The 21112-nt window shown below is 46.6% G+C and overlaps 1 protein-coding gene across 1 annotated transcript in view; it reads right to left on the bottom strand.

Moving 5' to 3' along the window:
• Nucleotides 1-21112, bottom strand: part of ANO2 (anoctamin 2) — a 397918-nt gene that overhangs the window by 15984 nt on the left and 360822 nt on the right. Inside the window, exon 21 of the mRNA XM_053557547.1 lies at nt 173-325. Within this exon, the coding sequence (XP_053413522.1) occupies nt 173-325 (153 nt within the window). The remainder of the gene's footprint in view (nt 1-172; nt 326-21112) is intronic.

Genomic DNA, 21112 nt, shown 5'->3' with positions numbered 1-21112 from the left:
TGGCCTCCAAAGGCCTCCCTGCACCCCAGGAAATGAGGAGGAGGAACACAGCGGGTGAAGAGGCAAGGGTTCTCCCAGTCCTTTTGATTCTTAACATCATGTGTGACAGTGGCCAGAGGGCAGAGGGCAGGAGGGAGGTCAGCCTGCTCTGGCTTCTGAGTTGGGGACATACCAATGTCTTTGGTCCTCACAGCATCAGGCCGTCGCAGCTCTGTCACAAACTTCTTTGCATCAAGCCGCACTTCAATGACATTGTTGAGAAGGGCAAACACAGGTGCCAGAGGGAAGGAGGCCACAAAGAGGGTGACAAAACCAAACTGGATGACTGGAAGAGAGAATGGCAGGGGGACTTCAGCAGGGCCCACAAGATTTAGAGCAGTCCTGCCTTGCCAGGGCAGCCCCTTGTCTTTTCTTACCGGAGTCTTTTCTCCATCTTAGTATTTCTTATTCCCCCTTTCTCTCGGGCACCACATACATAAGTATTTCTTTCCCAGTACGTGCAGGCCTGTTGGCCGAGGCTGCTGCTGGAAACAAAGCTCTGCAGTAAGCATGGTGGAGAGATGTCCTAACTCTTTCTGTCGCTCTTCACCTCCATTCACTAATTCTCTTCATGTAACCTCCAAGGTTGACAGACTTTCTCAGTAAAGGGCCAGGATAGTAAATATTTTTGGATTTACAGCCCATATGGGCCTGTCACAACCACTCGCCTCTGCCATTGCAGAATGAAAGCAGCGCAGAAACAAATGGGCGTGGCCATGTCCCAATAAAAACTTTATTTACAAAAGCAGTAAAGAAGGCAGGTTGGATTTGGCCCGCGGGCCATAGTTTGCCAACTCTTGATGTATTTTTAAAAACCGCCTCCCAAATGTGTACTCTCCTTTGTGTGTCTAGAGTCCCTGCCTTTGTTTAGAAAGCTTATTCATCCATCGCATATTTATTGAGCGTTCACTGTCAGGCCCTGGGCCAAGTATTTGAGGAGACAAAGGTCTGGTCCTGCCTTCATGGAGGGAGGTTTAGAGGGGGAGGGATAAATGCACACGAAGATGTGACAGAGAGAACAAAGAATGTGCCAGTGTAGCAGGGACCCAAAGACGGGGGGAGAGCTCAGTTTGCTCAGGGCAGGGACTGCAGGAAGTCCCCAGGTGGAACACCAGCCTGCAGTTTTTGGAAGACTGAATCAAAGAGATAGTCTGAGCACGGGGAGCAGGGTGAGCAAAGGCACGAGGGCAGCCTGTGCCCATTGGGCAGCTGGCAGGAGTCTGGGCCCTACCTGGACCATTGCAAAGGCCTCCCTAACTAGTGTCCTTGTCACCAGTCTCCCAGGCTGCTAGACTCTAACCAGCACATAGCCCCTGTAATAAGATCTTGTCACCGACTTGCTCGTAAAAATTCCTGTCGACGCCCCTCTGGTCACGGACTAAATCCAAATTCCCTAATGTGGCATCTGGGAACTTTACAACCCACTCCCAGGAGGCCTCAACCCCCAGCATCTCCCACACAATGATCAGGTTCCTGCCTTCCCCCTCTGAACTTCCTGGTCTCTTGATTTTTCCCAGCCACACGGGGCCTCCTGTTCATCTGTGCACAAGCACCTACTCCCCAGGTGGAAACCCTCAATGCATCACAAGACCACCTGCATGCCACCTTCTGTGAACCCCACCGCCCTGTGTTCAGGCCTCTGTGGCAGCATCACCGTGTCCTGCCGTGATTGTTTCACTCCCGTATATCTTTATTTCCCACTGGGAAGGCAAGGGGTCCGGCCACTGTAGGGCCTCACTACACATTTACTGGTCAAAATATGAGTCTCAGAAAGTCAGTCTTATTAATAAGACTTCCTTATACCCTAAGGGCAAGTTACTAAACTTCTCTGAGCCTCAGGTACTTCACCTGTAAATTGAGAATAACAATACCCACCTAATAGAGTTTCCACAAGAGTAGATGATATTACATACATAATGTACTTAAGAATACTATCTCACACATAACTATTCAATAAATATGACCTATTATAAGTAATTTTATCCTAATTGGAATAAATATCAACATGTACAGATGGCTTCAGTGCATACTGTATATACTTACTTACATGCAAAAAATTCACAAATTGAGGTTTAAACACTGAATAAAAGTCAAAAGACCCGGCTTTCAGGTGTGGATATGTTTCTAACTAGCTCCGTGACTGTAGCCAAGCCTCTGTGTCACAATGGGCATCTCCATCCTCATTGAGAAATGGAAGGAACTGGTTTAAATTCCCTATAGGACTGATCTGCTGTGATGCTATGGTGCTCATTTCCTTAGACAAGCTTCAAGATTGTAGGGTTTTCCAATAAAGAATGAAAAACCAGGACACAAACTGAAAAAAAAATTATATTTTTGTGGAGAGATAAACCCAAGTGCAAGAGAAGTTTCAAGAAAGAGAACAAGCGCAGAATTTAACCCAGCCTAATTGCTTTAGATTTGGCAGGGGCTCAGCCCCCAGCTGCTGCTCTAGTGGATACAACCCTGTCCACTACCATCGTCCTCGATGCCCAGTAAGTTTTCAGCAGACCCCAAGAGACTGGCAAGGGCCAGTCAGTGGCAAGGCACTGACACCAGAAGGCACAGGTTTGTCAAGGTTGAGCCCTAGGAATGACTACCCCGTGAGCTGGCTGGCCCATAGGGATTGAGAGGTGGTGAAGATGCGAGGACTATCACATCTTAGGAATGAGGGATTCCCTTTAGGATGAGGGCGGGGAGGTAGAAGGGGATGGACTTCACAAAGAAAGCTAGATGTTTTAGACTAGCTTTCTAAAACCTGTAAAAGGCATGTCTGTACTTAAGTACATGTACGGATGTATCTTTACTTATGGAGTTCCTACATCAATCAGCCTCCTTTATCCTAAGGAGCTCAGTTCAACAGGCAAACATTCTTATCATAAGTGACTTCTTCCTCCAGCAGAACTGTGTAAACTCTCCACAGCCTCAGCGATGGTTTGGCAAAGAGACTGATAGGGAGGAAAAAGGACAGTTTACTTCTGAATGATTGCTAATGTGTAAAGCATGCCCTCACCACACTCACACAAGGAGTGCTCAGAAATCCCGCACCCTTTCATCATTGCAGGGAACAGTTTGCTTTTTTGCCTTTGCAAACTCTCCAGATACAGTCTTAGTTGTTCCTCTTCTATCAACACAAACATCTTCTGGTGCTGGCTTGATGCTCTTTTTGTTTTTTTGCTTTTTTTTTTTTTTTTTGAGACAGAGTCTCACTATGTGCCATTGGTAGAGTGCTATGGTGTCACAGCTCACAGCAAACTCAAACTCTTGGGCTTAAGGGATTCTCTTGTCTCAGCCTCCCAAGTAGCTGGGACTACAGACTTTCACCACAACCCCTGGCTATTTTTTTGTTGTAGTGGTCATTGTCATTTTAGCAGGCGTGGGCCGGGTTTAAACCCGGTTGTCTAGGTGTATGCGGCCAGTGCCCAAACCACTGAGCTACAGGTGACAAGCCTTGATGCTCTCTTAATAGTAGCTCCTTTTAATTATACCATCACAAAATGTCCTATCTCCCATCAAGTCTATGCATGTGCTCAGCACTGGATTCAGCAAAGGCCAAGATTCCCCCACCTAGATGTTACTGAGGGTACCCTGGGCCAGGAAAGCCCTTCTCTGCAGGTGTCCTATTGCTGCAAGTGTTGCCTGATCAGACCGCAGACCCTGAATGTTGCCAGGATTCAATCTAAAGCAGCAGAAACAAATATGAAGCTTTGTTTTATCTTGGAGAAAAAAAATATATATAAAGCCATAATCCTCTAGCATGCAAATTCCAAATGCAAGAATTGCTCTTTTTAGTTAAAGGTCTAAAATGCTCCATCAGAAGGGGGTCCTTCTGGGTTCACTTCAGAGTACATGATGATACCAGCCTTCACCAACACCAAGATCTGTTTCCAAAAACAGCAAGCCTCCGCTGGGATAAGGGTAATGCCGGAAATCCTCTGTGTGCTGTATAATAGAAGCCAGCTTGGCCTGACCAATAACAGATTAAACCTGACTGGGCCAATTAGGGAGGAATCTTGAAGTTGATTTTCAACCAAATCCTTACAAAGCCAGTTATAAAGAGCTCTAAAAATGCTGAGTTGGAAGCATGAAGAGTAGAAATACCCCTCGGAATTAACCCTATTACTTTTTCTCTTCTCCTACTGCAATAGCCAGGATCTTTCAGAATAGCCACCAGCCCCACAGTGCTTGATGCTGAAAACAATTAAATCATGGGTGATTTCCTGGGCTTAGGTTACAATAACTAGGAGAAGTGGATAAACTAAATAAGACAGTATCCATCAAGTACATTTCAGGACAATTTGCTTACAGAAGACTAATAGTATAGCAGGTAGAGTAGAATGGACTGGCCAGGATTGGTGGAAAAGATCTTGATGAAATACAACTCTGATTTTTCACTTATTTATTTGAAATTCTTCAGTGAATGTATTCATCCTCCCATAGGAAAAAAACAATCCAGAACCTTGACCTGGTGTTCAGGGCTCTTTGTGATCAGACTTTAACTTATTTTTTACAGATTCATTGCTTCTCTGCCCATGTTCTGTGTTCCAGGCAAATATTTAGCTGGTACGTTGAAAATCAACTCGGCCTGCTTTCCAACCATTCGAAAACCATTTGTACTTCTCCAAACTCACCATGTCTTCAACATTCCTGAGCCCTAGTTACATAGCACTACTGTGTGTAATTTTCCTTCTCTTCTGGTCTGCTGAGTGGAGCACTGTCCATCTTTCAGGCTCTACTTAACCTTCCCCATGAAGACTCTCCTCCACCCTCATTTCTCACCAGCATGAGCACTGCTCCCCACTCCCACGATGCCTTGCACACGCCACTCTGTTCACTTGCCCTGCTCCCTAGATGGTAAAGCCCTAGACACCAAGGACCACATCAGCCCCTTTCTGAGTCCTCATCACCATTCGTGGTGCCTACTGTACAGCAGATGCTCAAAGATTATCTGTTTCATAAACATGAACATATTTTCACCAGCTGTGAAATATGCACACAAAAGGCCAAAAACAGAAATGTGTGAGCTAAAAGCATTATACTTGATGATAGTGAGGAGAGAGGAAGACAAAGTGTTAACATCTCCTGCCATAATTCTCATTGCTGCAACCTGCACAGAAGACTTTGGACAAAGTTGGAGAAAAAAGTAGTCAGTGAGGAGAGTCTAATTCTAATGAAAATGATCAGAATTTTTAAAAAAATTTCTGTTATTTAATACAAGCCACACAGTCTGCTTAATAGAACTGAAAACTGGAGGCTTAAGAATCCCCTTTTAGCTGGGTATGGTGATGCATGACTGTAGTCTCAGCTACTTGGGAGGCTGAGAGGATCACTTGAACCCAGGAGTTGGAGGCTATAGAGTGCTAGGATCATGTCTGTGGATAGCCACTGCACTGCAGCCTGGGCAACATCATGAGATCCTGTATTAAAAATAATAATAATCCTCCTTTTTGTGATTCACTAATGAAAATACAGTGGTCTAATTCAGGGACACACTGATAGTTTATCTTTTCATTCAAGAGTTAGTTACTGAAAGACTCAGCTAGAAACAGCCCATTAATATAAACACTTATGCAAAAGCACAGCAGGGGAGGTCATCACTGTTTATTTCATCAGCCCATATTTCAAGGCTGTGCCCAATGATCCCTTTCTTCTAAGGGCAAGGAAAGCCAATTTCATTCTGCACTGACAACATCTGGTGTCATAAGGACTGCAAGTGCTGAGTGACCATATAAATTGGAAGAGAAAATGAGAAGAGAAAGCATCAGCTAGACGTCTATTGTCTAGGGAAATAGTGGAAGCCTTGACAGAAATATATGAGAGTTCTTCCCAAATGGCTGTACCAAAGTCAACATTGTCCATCATTCACAATCCACCCACTCATTCATTCACTCAACAAGTGTTTACTTAGCACATTCTACATATGGGGCACCATGGTCCTTGCTGGAAAACAAAGATGAGTATATGACTGCACTATTCTTGCAAGGGCTCAGACTCTGTGATGGGGAAGGTGGGCATGTGAGCAAACCGTGGCAGGCTCTGGAGTTAGGATGAGAACAGCAGTGTTTTCAGCAGTGCTGTGGAGCACTGAGCAGGAGTAATTCCTTCCCACCAGCAGGCCCTGGAGACTTCAGAGGATTTGGGATCACTGGACTTAAACTTGAAGAACAATGAAGGAGGGATATGACAGTTTGCTATTTAGTTGGCAGTTAAGATCCTTCTGCAAATCTACTGATTGAAATTCACAAACAAACTACTAGGAAATAAAGACAATAAGTGGAATTCCCTTTCAATCTGCATGGAGTCACCTGGGGTTTATACAATGGATCAGACTCAATTCAGAAACCCCAAGAAGTCATAACAGGAAGGGACAGGCTTGAAGTAAGAGCTTAAGTATTAAGAGTTCGCTGCATGCAAAGCAATGCAACACTGGACAGATATGCAGGGCACATTTAGCTCTGACTCTTCTTCCTTTCCTTGTGGTTCAAGAAGACTCAGTCCCCCTCCCCTTTTCCCCAGCCCCACATCAAAACTGGGGAGAATTGAGTTGAGGAGATCCACGAGTCACTTCCTAGAGAACAGACTGGTGGATTTCCAGTAAATGTTTATTAAATGGACAAATGAATGGCCTGGCCTTCTTATTCTTGTTTACTTTACCCACCTGCAAAATGGGAGTATGAAGGACAGTTATTCATTCATCCTCCCTCACTTCCCTCCCCACATCCCTCCATCCTCCCATCCACCCATTTGGTCTGTGCTGATGCTATTCATGCATTACAAGGGCAATGAAACCACTTGTGATTGGAAAGAAGGTCCCAAGCAACTGGTACAGAGGACCTTTGTTTGCTTTATTTCTTTTCCTCCACTTCTTCCCAAAAAGCTGTACAAAAGTCAACAAAAGGAAAATGCAATTAGGTTTATAGAATTTTAGGGGAAAAAAAGAAATAAAGAACACAGAAAAGAAGCACACACAAACATGCAAACTCTGAGGACCCATAATGTCGCTAAGTTTGAATAACAAAGTTCCTCTGAGCATCTTGGTTGTTAGAGCCAGAAGAGGAATGGGAAGGGAGTATAGTTCTTTGTTGGTTTTAAAGTAAAAGACTGCCTTCCCACATATCCCCCGACTTGCCTCTTCCTTCTTTCCTCCCATCCTTCATTTCTCAAGCATTGACTAGGCATATTTTGCATTTCAGAAGCCAATAATGTATGCCTCAGAAGCAAAAAGAGAGAAATGACCCGGAGTCACCCTACTTCCCAGAAAGGCTGGAACAAGACCCTGGATGCTACCTCAACTGTGTTTAAATGTCACTTGGAGAAGATGGCAGGAGGCTGATTATCCATTGGAATGACTCAGTTTGTATAAACAGGATGGCTCAGGGAAAGGAATTTCCTGGTTCTGTGAGCTATTGGCCTGTGGCACACACACTTGGAGTTCTCCGACGGAGTATGTGGGCTTCAGTGCTATGGGTGTTGCAGATATTCTAAAATAGCTCATCACTCATTCAGCCTCTGTTAAACATTTTAAAATTACCCTGTGTGGTCCCCACCTTCCAAAATCAAAGAATTTCAGAGTTGGAAGGAATCTAGGAGGATCTGACTCCTCCCTCCATCTACAGCCTCAGTCGCCTTCTTCCATAAGTGGTTTCACCTGACTGCTGCCAGCAGGGGGTACTCAGTAATCTCTGGAGCCGGCAATTTCCATTGTTCTTTGTTCTCGGTTCTAACTCTCTGAAACTTTGGACTATTTGTTATAAAGTATAACTGGAGTAGTAGTTGTAAACAAAAATATACAAAACATACCTGAATAATTTGACAAGTTCCTCAAGCACTTCAAAATAAGGAGTCTCCACACCGTGAAGGGTGAGGCAGTCTGTCCCAACTAAACCAGTACAGCAAGGATGTCTGGGGGAGCTTTAGCTTTAGGGACTATCTGCAGACTCTGTCATTTTGTTTTCGGGGTCCTCACTATAAGACCACCTCTTTCTTTCCTCTTCTTCCTCCTTAAGCAAATGCTTATTGAGCATCTACTAGATGCTAGGCCCTGTGCTTAGGTACTCTGGGCACTCTGGATAATAACCCATGAATCTCTTACCCTCAAGAAACTTCCATCACGATTTAGTGAATATCATGAACCTAGGCCATTGGTCTTCAGGTAAGAAAAACTGATAATTGCACAGTTTATTTATCTGGATAAAATGCTGGTTAGAACTTTATCAAGAGATGTTTTTTGAAACTCCTTTCAAAGGATGAAATTTGGGCCTACAACTTTCTGCCAAGTCTTGCTCTGCGGGAAAAGTCAAACTGCTGCAAGTGTCCAGAGAACTTAAGCTTGCAGATCTTAACACAACTTGAAGAATTTCCTCTCCTCGGGCCCTGCAGAAAACCCCACGACTGGGCGATGAGGGGCCTGCAGCAAAGGCGCTTTGAAGTTTCGTTTTGGGGTCGGGGACAGTGATGATTAATGTCATGGCAGCTCCTGCGCCAGCATTCTTTTCTCCCCTCAGAGATGGGGGAGTGGGAGACTAGCCTTGAAGTCCTTCTGAGTAAGCTCTTCAGGAAAAGGGTTTGATATTGGAGATTCCCTGGAAAACTCCCTGCCCCCCTTGCAGGTTTTTTCAGCTTAATCCCTTCCTCTCAGGTTTCCCTTTGTCTGGAGCCAACCCATCCCCAGGCTACCCTACCCAGAGGTGGCTGCCGCCCCGCCCCTCCTGGAGTCCCGCCTCCCCACTCCCAGCTGCCCCTTCACCTCACGGCCCCTCCCCCAGGCCTGCGGGCAACCTTGGTTCCAGCTCTGTTTAGAACAATGTGAATGGAGGACATCTCTCCCTGCTGCCTCCCTGACTGATGACTGCCCTGCCATGCAACTGACAGGCCAGGGGGGGCTCAGTGCACTTCCTGCCTGCATGGGTGGTCCTGGGCTCTCAGGGAAGGAAGCTGACAGCTGAGAGCAGGGCCCGAGACCACGAGATCGTGTCAGGCACACCAGAGGCAGCGGGCAGCTTTGGTTTCACTGCTCTCATTTTTGTTCAAAGTCTAAGACAAGAGCTCTCTGGAATTGGGGAGGTCTAGCCAGTTGGGAAAGAAGAAGGAAACCTCCCTTCATCCCATCCTTCCACTAAAGCCCAGCTTCCTATATAGGTCCTGATGAAATTCTCTGGTGGAATGATCTGGAAAGGGCTTCTAGCCTCAATTCCACTAATGAGTCAGTCATTGGGGTAACCGTAGGCAACTCTCCTTACCCCTTAGCCTGTTAGTTTCAAGGTGTATTATTGAGCTAGTAAGTATGACCAGCACTGGAAGGGACCCTGCAGGTCATCTGGTCCCATAGTCTGAAACTCCTTATTCTTGTCAAGACAGTGAGAAATGATGATGTACTGCTCACTTCCATCTCTGCATGCTGAAACTTCCCTTGCTCTCTCACTTAAAAAAAAAAAAAAATCTAGGAATTGGAGAAAGTGAGGGTGACTCTGATTCTGTTTTACCTTGTATTTCAGTAACATAAGTAGTGAATTACTTGTGACACTGCACAATCAGTTTCACCCACAGACTTGTGCGTGTGTCACTGCTGGGACAAACTCATCCCCTAGTTTTAATTCTTTATACTGTCAAAGAAGAAAGTTAAGCCCAGAGATGATACTGTCCTCAAAGCCACGCTGCTAGGTAAATAGAGGTAAAGTTGGATTTGCACTTGAGTCTCACCTGACACCCTGGGAATAGGGGAAGGAGAGATACTGTTCACTCTGCCCCACAATAATCACCTAAGAATAAAAGAAGTGGCGAATGTAAAGGGCAGGAAAATTAGAAAGTAGTGGTAAGGTGATTATCACCAGGTCTTAGTTATCCATGGGGACAGCAGAAACTATTGCCACCAATGAGGTTATAACATCTGCTGTGGACTTCAGACTTCTCTTCCACCAGGCTGTTTCCCAAAGCTACCATCTCTGAGTGGCATGGATAGGTTCATATTACGCTTTCTCCTATTTCCCTGGCTCCTCACTGGAAAGGAGCACAGAGCAGGCCTGGAGTGGGAAGAAGGGAGGCGGAGGAAGGAAATGGAAGGGGTGGAGGCAGCGGGCCGTGGAGGAGGCAGAGAGGAGAAACAAGTGTGATCACCTCTCCTGATAATCCACTCACTGGATTATCAGCCCATAAATAAATGAGAATTGACCGCAGCCTTGCTAGAAAGTGGGCTTCCATCAGCCTAGATAAGAGAGAGCTGCAGACAGATGAAATGATATCCTCATTTACTCAGGAAGGCCTTTGCAAGTTTACTCGGTATCTCCTTAGTGTCTACACTGTGAGGGGCTCTGGGCAAGGCCCTGCCATTGGAGGAAACTGCATTCCAGAAATTAACTACCAACCTGCACCTCTGTTTTAAGAGACAGCTTGTCTGAAATCCTATGAGGCAGGGGGCTTAACTTCTGATGGAGGAAGAAAGGGCAGAGGGAGGGAAGGGATGCTTTACAGAGCAGGTAACACAGGAGCCAGCTGTGGACATATGAACGAGGAGAGAGACGTCGGGGGCATGGGGAACACTCACCGGCCACCAGAAGAGAAGAGAGATAGATGGAGGGTGTGGCTGGATGACAGAAGGTGGGAAGGCCCTTCTGGTTAACTAAATCACAAGGAATCTCCATGAAGCCTTCATTACAGAGCAGGGGAGCCCTGATGCTTTTTGAACAGAGGGATATGACCAATGCCACACCTCAGAAAGGATAAATCCAACACAGAGGGGTGGTGGTGAAGTGTTGAGGATGTAGTAGAAAAAACACTAGCAGGAGGCTGAGAAGGTGAACAGAAGAGCAGCTCCCAGATACTCCAGAGCAGGCGTCCTCAAACATTTTAAACAGGGGGCCAGTTCACTGTTCCTCAGACCATTGGAGGGCCAGACTATAGTATATAAAAAAAAAAAAAAAACTATGCTGCAAAAGCTATCTTAACTAGTGTGATGAAAATGTGTCAAATGATCTATGAACCAAGTGTATGGTGCCCCATGATCATGATAATGTGCACAGCTATGATTTAATAAAAATAATAAATAATAAAAAACAAATTCCTATGCAAATGCACATATCTTATTTTGAAGTAAAAAAAACAAAATGGGAACAAATACAATGACATCGCTTCATGTGGCCCATGGGCTGCAGTTTGAGGACCCCTGCTCCAGAGGAAAGAGTGTTCACACTGCAAACCCACCAGCTGGGAAACGTGTGGTAAGAGAAGAGAGAATCTGCAGTGAGGGCCTGGACGCGGTACAGAACTCGGAGAACAGTCAAGGAAACGAAGCCTAAAGGGAGGTAGCTCCCTCTGAGATGGATTCTCTTCCCTACACCTACAGGGAGGTAGCTACCTCTGAGATGGATTCTCTTCCCTAAGCCTGCAGGCAGGTAGCTCCCTCTGAGATGGATTCTCTTCCCTAAGCCTGCAGGGAGGTAGCTCCCTCTGAGATGGATTCTCTTCCCTAAGCCTGCAGGCAGGTAGCTCCCTCTGAGATGGATTCTCTTCCCTAAGCCTGCAGGGAGGTAGCTCCCTCTGAGATGGATTCTCTTCCCTAAGCCTGCAGGGAGGTAGCTCCCTCTGAGATGGATTCTCTTCCCCACAACTGCAGGGAGGTAGCTCCCTCTGAGATGGATTCTCTTCCCTAAGCCTCCAGGCAGGTAGCTCTCTCTGAGATGGATTCTCTTCCCTACACCTGCAGGGAGGTAGCTCCCTCTGAGATGGATTCTCTTCCCTAAGCCTGCAGGGAGGTAGCTCCCTCTGAGATGGATTCTCTTCCCTAAGCCTCCAGGCAGGTAGCTCCATCTGAGATGGATTCTCTTCCCTAAGCCTCCAGGCAGGTAGCTCCCTCTGAGATGGATTCTCTTCCCTAAGCCTCCAGGCAGGTAGCTCCCTCTGAGATGGATTCTCTTCCCTAAGCCTGCAGGGAGGTAGCTCTCTCTGAGATGGATTCTCTTCCCTAAGCCTGCAGGGAGGTAGCTCCCTCTGAGATGGATTCTCTTCCCTAAGCCTGCAGGGAGGTAGCTCCCTCTGAGATGGATTCTCTTCCCTAAGCCTGCAGGGAGGTAGCTCCCTCTGAGATGGATTCTCTTCCCTAAGCTTCCAGGGAGGTAGCTCCCTCTGAGATGGATTCTCTTCCCTACACCTGCAGGGAGGTAGCTCCCTCTGAGATGGATTCGCTTCCCTACACCTGCAGGGTTTAGCTCCCTCTGAGATGGATTCTCTTCCCTACACCTGCAGGCAGGTAGCTCCATCTGAGATGGATTCTCTTCCTTAAGCCTGCAGGCAGGTAGCTCCTTCTAAGATGTATTCTCTTCCCTACACCTGCAGGCAGGTAGCTCCCTCTGAGATGGATTCTCTTCCCTACACCTGCAGGCAGGTAGCTCCCTCTGAGATGGATTCTCTTCCCTAAGCCTGTAGGGAGGTAGCTCCCTCTGAGATGGATTCTCTTCCCTACACCTGCAGGGAGGTAGCTCCCACTGAGATGGATTCGCTTCCCTACACCTGCAGGGAGGTAGCTCCCTCTGAGATGGATTCTCTTCCTTAAGCCTGCAGGAAGGTAGCTCCTTCTGAGATGTATTCTCTTCCCTACACCTGCAGGGAGGTAGCTACCTCTGAGATGGATTCTCTTCCCTACACCTGCAGGCAGGTAGCTCCCTCTGAGATGGATTCTCTTCCCTACACCTGCAGGCAGGTAGCTCCATCTGAGATGGATTCTCTTCCTTAAGCCTGCAGGCAGGTCGCTCCTTCTGAGATGTATTCTCTTCCCTACACCTGCAGGCAGGTAGCTCCCTCTGAGATGGATTCTCTTCCCTAAGCCTGCAGGGAGGTAGCTCCCTCTGAGATGGATTCTCTTCCCAACACCTGCAGGCAGGTAGCTCCCTCTGAGATGGATTCTCTTCCCTACACCTGCAGGGAGGTAGCTCTCTCTGAGATGGATTCGCTTCCCTACACCTGCAGAGAGGTAGCTCCCTCTGAGATGGATTCTCTTCCCCACACCTGCAGGGAGGTAGCTCCCTCTGAGATGGATTCGCTTCCCTACAGCTGCAGAGAGGTAGCTTCCTCTGAGATGGATTCTCTTCCCTAAGGCTGCAGGCAGGTACCTCCCTCTGAGATGGATTCTCTTCCCTAAGCCTGCAGGGAGGTAGCTCCCTCTGAGATGGATTCTCTTCCCTATACCTGCAGGCAGGTAGCTCCCTCTGAGATGGATTCTCTTCCCTAAGCCTGCAGGGAGGTAGCTCCCTCTGAGATGGATTCTCTTCCCTAAGCCTGCAGGGAGGTAGCTCCCTCTGAGATGGATTCTCTTCCTTAAGCCTGCAGGGAGGTAGCTCCCTCTGAGATGGATTCTCTTCCCTAAGCCTGCAGGCAGGTAGCTCCCTCTGAGATGGATTCTCTTCCCTACACCTGCAGGCAGGTAGCTCCCTCTGAGATGGATTCTCTTCCCTACACCTGCAGGCAGGTAGCTCCCTCTGAGATGGATTCTCTTCCCTACACGTGCAGGGAGGTAGCTCCCTCTGAGATGGATTCTCTTCCCTAAGCCTGCAGGCAGGTAGCTCCCTGTGAGATGGATTCTCTTCCCTACATATGCAGGGAGGTAGCTCCTTGTGAGATGGATTCTCTCCTAAGCCTGCAGGTAGGTAGCTCCCTCTGAGATGGATTCTCTTCCCTAAGCCTGCAGGCAGGTAGCTCCCTTTGAGATGGATTCTCTTCCCCACACCTGCAGGCAGGTAGCTCCCTCTGAGATGGATTCTCTTCCCTACACCTGCAGGCAGGTAGCTCCCTCTGAGATGGATTCTCTTCCCTACACGTGCAGGGATGTAGCTCCCTCTGAGATGGATTCTCTTCCCTACACGTATAGGGCGGTAGCTCCTTCTGATATGGATTCTCTTCCCTACACGTATAGGGCGGTAGCTCCCTCTGAGATGGATTCTCTTCCCTACAAGTGCAGGGAGGTAGCTCCTTCTGAGATGGATTCTCTTCCGTACACCTGCAGGGAGGTAGCTCCTTCTGAGATGGATTCTCTTCCGTACACCTGCAGGGCGGTAGCTCCTTCTGAGATGGATTCTTTTCCCTACACCTGCAGGCAGGTTGCTCCCTCTGAGATGGATTCTCTTCCCTACACCTGCAGGGAGGTAGCTCCCTCTGAGACAGATTCTCTTCCCTAAGCCTGCAGGTTGGTAGCTCCCTCTGAGATGGATTCTCTTCCCTACACCTGCAGGCAGTTAGCTCCCTCTGAGATGGATTCTCTTCCCTAAGCTTGCAGGGAGGTAGCTCCCTCTGAGATGGATTCTCTTCCCTAAGCCTGCAGGGAGGTAGCTCCCTCTGAGATGGATTCTCTTCCCTACACTTCCATGCAGGTAGCTCCCTCTGAGATGGATTCGCTTCCCTACACCTGCAGGAAGGTAGCTCCCTCTGACATGGATTCTCTAGCCAGCCTTTCCCAGCCTTGTCTGAAGCCTCAATGCAAGCCTACGGTGGTAACTGGGAGAGGAGTCTCTTAGGATCAGTCGACCTCTGGGGGTTGAGGCAGCCAGTTACAGACTGATGGGAAGATAGGAATGGGTAATTCTCCCTAATATGTCTCTGCTTGTTCAAATGGAAGCTGAAAATTCCTAGCTTCTCTCTAAAGCAAGCACAGTGGGTGAATTTTGTTTCTAGGTCAGCAAAGCCCTTTCTTGTAATAGTCTGTCTGCCCATCTCTTCCTGCCAACAAGCCCTGAAGCCCTGGAGGATGTAGGCCGAGTCTCTGGTCTCTGTCCCGAGTGCCTGGCACCACCCTGACATGACAGCACAGCCCTCAGATGGGCAGGAGGGAGTGCCGGAGTGGGAAGGGTGCAGTTGTGTGAGGTCAAGGCCAAGTCTGGAGAGAGCATCCCACTCTGTCCACTCTCACTAATGGTTGGATCCCCCAGGGAAGGGAGTAAATAAAAACCAGAAGTGATTTTTCTTTGAGGAAACCCTGGTAATAAACATGGTTCATCTTGGTCTTGGGAGATGAAAATGACTGGATATAAAGAAACATATAAATATGTCCACACTAAGGAGAGATGACCACATACCATGGGATACAGAGAAGTGAGGTTTTTCTCTGCTGCTGAAGGAAGGAGCATTACAGAACCATTCATTCAAGAAATATGTTGCTTATGTACTTACTAGGTTCCCAAAATTGTGCTGAGCATTGCGACTCCAAAATATGTACTTACTAGATTCCCAAAATCATGCTGAGCATTGCGACTCCAAAGGAATGAGGCACAGTTCCTGTCCCCAAAGCATGCATGTATTTGAAAGGGGTCAGGTACAAAGAGGAGAGAAGGTGGGAGGATTATAACATGCTTCCTTGAGCAGATGTGTCTGAGCTGAACCTGACCAGCTCAGTGTGAACTCATAGGCAGGGAGGATACACAGGCAAAGTTGGACGGCAAGTCTAAGATAACCAGATCTACTCCTGTAAAGTGTTGTAGGAAGACAAGGCCCAGTGGAGAGAAAAAGCAACCAAACACCATGTTTATAAGAGGAAGGGCTTTATTTCAGCTGGCGGGGCAAAAGTTATAGAAGAATTCCAAATAGCTGGGCTCCCCGACTGGCGTGGTCTTCTCCTTTTTATCCCCAGTCAAAAAAGTTCCGGCCCATGGGTACCTTTCTCATTGGACAGTTTGAATCAAGCTGGACAAGCGGGCTCTGGCTTTCATGGAATCGCAGGCTTTCACCAAAGTGGAAGCAAGTGTCAGCCTCCAAGTCCCAGGAAGTTAAGCTTTTACAAATTCCTAAGAAAGACTTCACAGGTGTATTCTTGGGGTCTCCTGGAGAAGACCTCTATTCTCCTAGACCTCACCCTTCCTGTGTATCCTCTCTCATTCCCCCCTTTTGAGACTCAATATGTATTTGAATTTGTGGTCTCAATATCAGCTCGTTTCTGCAGGAGCCAATATTAATTTGCAAGACTGGCTCCAGGAGTTATGCTGACTCTATGGAACAATCCGTCTGCACTACGTCTTTAGAGCACATTTCTTTTGCTGCAGTTCTCACTGTCTCAGGTGCTCTCTATCATACATTTTCACCTTTCACGTTCGACTTTACACCACTTTTCTACAAAATCTAAGGCACAGAGGTATTTCTGATCTGTCCTATGGTTTATTTCCCAGTTCCTGCTGCTGCAGCACTGTGATAGAAGGCAGAGCAAGAGCCAGTGCAGGGATGCCCTGGTAGCCTGCCCTGGGGAGAGGGTGAACTTTATTAAAAAAGAAATCAGTAGCATTCACAGATTTTAAGCAGAAAAAAAGAATATACTCTGGTTTGCCTTTTTAAAAAAGGCTTTCTAAAAAGTGAGAAGAAAGATAGAAATAAAAGTGAAAAGGAAGCAAGGTGACAAGTTAGGGTGCATTTGCAGTAATTCCAAGGAGAAATGGTAAGGGCTTAAATTGGAACCCAAAATTCTTGTCCAGGCAAAGTCAGCGAGACAAGGACCAATAAATTAAAAGGGTCAGCGTCATTCTGAGCCGGTCTCCCCTCAGCTACAGTTGATATAAAGTCAGAAAGAAGTCATGGAGAGTAGGACAGGATCTAAACCAAGTCAGGGATGTGCCTCCTGAACCAAAAGTCCAAACTTGCAATTTCTTGAGAAAACTTAGAGGTGGCTGCAAGGACTTAGATGTCCTGGCCTCTGAAGGGGACCTTCCCTGTGCATGCCATCACAGATGCGCGTCCCTTTCTATTAGTTTTTAACAGGATGTCAGGGATAACTAAAAGAAAAAAAAGTAGAGATGTACTCTAATGACTGTGAGAATGACAGAGGAAATTCATCTCATCACCCACAGTAATAGCTGAAGGGCCTCAAACTTTTGGATGTATCTAAGAAGCTGGGGGAAGCCCAGAAGGGGGATAATTGAATTCCTGAGGCAGGAAGACAATTGTGATTATTTTTTGGATGACTAAAGGAAGAAAATCTTGTGGGTTTTAGATAAACAGATGACATAAAGAACCCATTTAAGATTCCAAACTTGTCAAGTTGAGCCCTAAGGCCTTAGAGTTCTCTGAAAGGACAAACATCTTGGAATGTTTATAGCTCAGGCTTCTGAGCTTCTGAGTGTCATTCTTAGATTTGCATTGGAGTCTGGTACCTTTATTCCCTCTCTCTCTCTTTTTCTCTTTTTTTAAAAGAGAGACAGGATTTTACTCTGTTGCCCAGGCTGAACTGCAGTGGTGTCATGATTGCTCACTGCAGCTACCAACTCCTGGGTGCAAATGATTCTCCTGCCTCAGCCTCCTGAGTAGCTAGGACTGCGGGCACCTACCACCATGCCTGATGAATTTTTTAAAAATCTTCACAGATAAAGGTCTCCTTATGTTGCCTAGACTTGTCTTGAACTCTTGAACCCAAGCAATCTTTCCACCTCAGTCTCTAAGAGCTGGCATGAGCCACGCCACCACAGGTACCCTCATTCCAAAAGTATTACTGAATAGTCAGACACTAAGGAGATGGGAAGAATCTCAGAGCTCACTATATTCAGAGGCTATGGACTGTTTCTAATAAACAAACTAATTCAAGAAAAATTGGACTGTGGACAACAAAAGTGGCTAATTTAAATTGTTCATAGAGAGTATATACATGCAAGCACTGTTTTTTACCTACTGTATACTCATCACTAAATTCTCAGAACAATCCTGTGAGCTGCATGCCATTATCATCAAACCTGCTTTTCAAATGGAAAAATTAGGCCTGGCTGACTTTAAGCACCAAGCCGAGGGTCTGGCATGCATGCAGGTTTGGGATTGGAAACCAAGTGGTTTGACATGAGAGCCCACTTCTTATTCACAGTTAGCCTTGTTGCTCAAAGAAGTTTAAGTTTATTCTGCAGCCCAGCCTTTCACTGTATGTGAGAGAAAAAAAAAAATACTCCTTTAAAGGGTAAAGAGGACAATCCAGAGATAAGAGGAATAAGATAAACCTAATCCAGAAAACACTGTCCTCAAATATGTCTCTAAAATTGAAAGTCTAGCAAAAAGGCCTAAAGAATTCTGTGAGTTTCTGTGGAATCCAGCTTGGAAAACCCATATGAAACCCAGGCCTCCTCTCCTAGGTGAGACTGCACCAGTATCAATTAAATTATGGACTGAATCAATACCAGTATATACCTGTTGAAGTGCTGTCCTGGCCTCCAAACTTGTTCCTCCCTCTAGGGCAGTGGTTCTCAACCTTCCCAATGCCAGGATGTATTTTCATTGTTACAGGGAGGTCGTGACCCACAGGTTGAGAACCGCTGCTCTAGGGGCTTCACAAATGTTTGATGAATGAATTAAGGAGTGAATTGGTCCACCTGCGTTTCCTCAAGCCTTCCTTAGCCTTATAAGTCTCCAGCCTGCACTTGCTGCCCATATCCCCAAGGGAACAGAGTTCACAGTCAATGACCTGGGGAACTTTACAATTCCTCTCAATGGCTTGATGAGAAAATGCAATTTATTTGGCCTCCAGGTTTCTCCACTAACTCCAGGTCTGTATCTGAACCCTCCCTACTCCAAAACTACCATTTGCTTTTCTTTGTCAATAGTTACTCATGTCCATGAGACTCTTTGCACATTCAGGTCCTTTTCCTTGGAATGCTCTTCCTGCTTTGCCATTGATACATAGATCTTTAGAACCAGAAGGGACCTGGGGCAGGGGATGGTTAACTCAACCTCCTACCTACAGGACAGCGCCTGTGGCCCAAGGAGTAGGGCACAGCCCCATATACCGGAGGTGGCAGGTTCAAACCCGGCCCCGGCCAAAAACTACAAAAAAAAAAAAAAAACTCCAAAAATAAAACAAACAAAAAAAAAAAAAAACACCTCCTACCTGGAGCTGGAAACCCCCTCAGGACAACCCTGATCTACAATCAACCAACCTTGGCTTTGAAAATAACCCTTCATCTGGGCGGCACCTGTGGCTCAAAGGAGTAGGGCGCCAGCCCCAAATGCCGGAGGTGGTGGGTTCAAACCCAGCCCAGGCCAAAAACTGCAAAAAAAAAAAGCAAGCAAGAAAGAAAATAACCCTTCATTTGCTTCATAAAGTTGTTATTACAAATTTACCTCTATCAAGAAACCTTTCCTCGTCGATTAATAAGTGCATTCACCTCATCTTTATCACCTCATCAGATGCTAGGGGCCTGCTATGTGTCATGAAATGTGCTAGACTCCGGAGGATAAGAAGATGAATAAGCCATGGTCCCTGCTCCTTAGACTCTAGTAGACTGGGTCTGCTGAAGAGGCATGTGTGAGCAATTGTTCCACAGGCAGTAAGATGCCCTTGGTGTGTGAACCAAATGCAATGGGACAACAGAAGAGCACATAGATAACATTCCTCTCGGGAGGAACCAGGGCATGAGGCTTGGGAAGACATCACTAAGGATAGTCTGGAATATTCAGGTCAACAAAGTGGAACTATGTGGCACAGGGGTGATAATTCTTTCACATCACATGACTTTAGGATGCTGAATAATGTGCACTCACTGAAAGGGCGTTTCAGGATATATTGCCCACAGCTGAGTGAATTGGTCTAATCCTTTCAGAAAGCATTTTGGCAAAATAAATCAAGAACCAGGCAGCAACCAAATCTTAGATCAACTACTCACACCTGTGTGACTCTATCATGATGAAATCACAGAAAATGTGGCTGGGCATGGTGGCTCACGCCCGTAATCCTAGCACTCTGGGAGACTGATGCAGATGAATTGCCCTGAGCTCAGAGGTTCTAGACCAGCCTAAGCCAGAGTGAGACCCTGTCTCTACAAAAAAAAAGCCAGGCATTGTGGTGGGTGCCTGTAGTCCCATCTACTTGGGAGGCTGAGGCAAGAGAATTGCTTAAGCCCAAGAGATGGAGGTTGCTCTGAGCTGTGACACTATGGCACTCTACCAAGGGCGACATAGTGAGACTCTGTCTCAATAAAAAAATAATAATGAAGAAAGAAAGAGGGGAAGGGATGAAGGGAGGAAGGGAGGAAGGAAAGAAAAAATGAAAATTTAAAAAAAGAAGTCACAGAAAATGTGAAAAAGATTATGTTCACAAATATAGTGTATAATGAAGTATTAAAATAGGGGGAGAACTTGAGAACAAGCCTCCATGCTCTTCCCTGGAAGACAGGTAAATAAACCATGGCACACTATTAGAAGGACTATCATACTGCTATTCATTGTGAATATTGTATGAGAACTTGGAAATATTTACTCATATAATGCTAAATGAAAAAAAGAAATAAGTGTGAAAGGCTTCACAATGGTTGACTGGAGATTTCTGGTACTTGTTTCTTCCATAAAGAACCAAAATAGTGAGGAGATAATCACACTTAGAATAGATCATCTAAGACAGAACACTGGAATTCAACTGAGAAGTGACAGGAAACATCTAAGGCAAGGAAGGAGGGGGGAAAACAGGCAGCCTACTCAGTCAGAATCAGATGGAAGCCTAGAGTGGCTCCTCAGTGTGGGGAAAGTGAACATGAGTGACCCCCCGCAATAACCTACATTACTACTGTGAACACCAGTAATCTTAGTCACAAAAAGGCCCCAAGAACCCAACAGGCCCAAAGGCTAACATAGAGAGCTGCCTGGACACTTGAGATGGCATTGCTCCAGAGAGGGAGCTCAGACTGGGTCCCTGACCCCACTCTGAAGCAGCTGCAGCAGGGTGCCACTTTGAGAGTCCAGCCCCCACCAGATTGTATCCTGCCCTGGGGCCCAACTGCCCCTGCATTTCCATATCCCTGGGACCCCACCTGCACCCAACACGGTGGCTGGTTACTGCCACCAGGCTAAAGTGCACACTTTCACACACCCTGAAAACAAACTCCCCCACTCACAGCTGCCACCACTAGCCACCTGCAAGTGGAGGCCATCACTGAAAACAAGCCCACCCTCCCCAGCAATACAGCTGTAGCATAGCGACTACCATTCTCATCTGACCATTCCAAGGGGACCACTCTGACTCTGTCTACCACAGCCAACACTTACACATACAATTGGAGGACCTGAGGACAGGTCTGCCTGGCCTAACTCTGCATACCCCATTACCAGAGCATCATCTCTAGGGGCCTAGGGACCTCCCAGCCAC

This window comes from Nycticebus coucang, chromosome 12 (assembly GCF_027406575.1).
Source record: "Nycticebus coucang isolate mNycCou1 chromosome 12, mNycCou1.pri, whole genome shotgun sequence".
In the NCBI taxonomy this organism is placed as follows: domain Eukaryota; kingdom Metazoa; phylum Chordata; class Mammalia; order Primates; family Lorisidae; genus Nycticebus; species Nycticebus coucang.
This window is presented reverse-complemented; position numbering and strand designations above follow the sequence as displayed.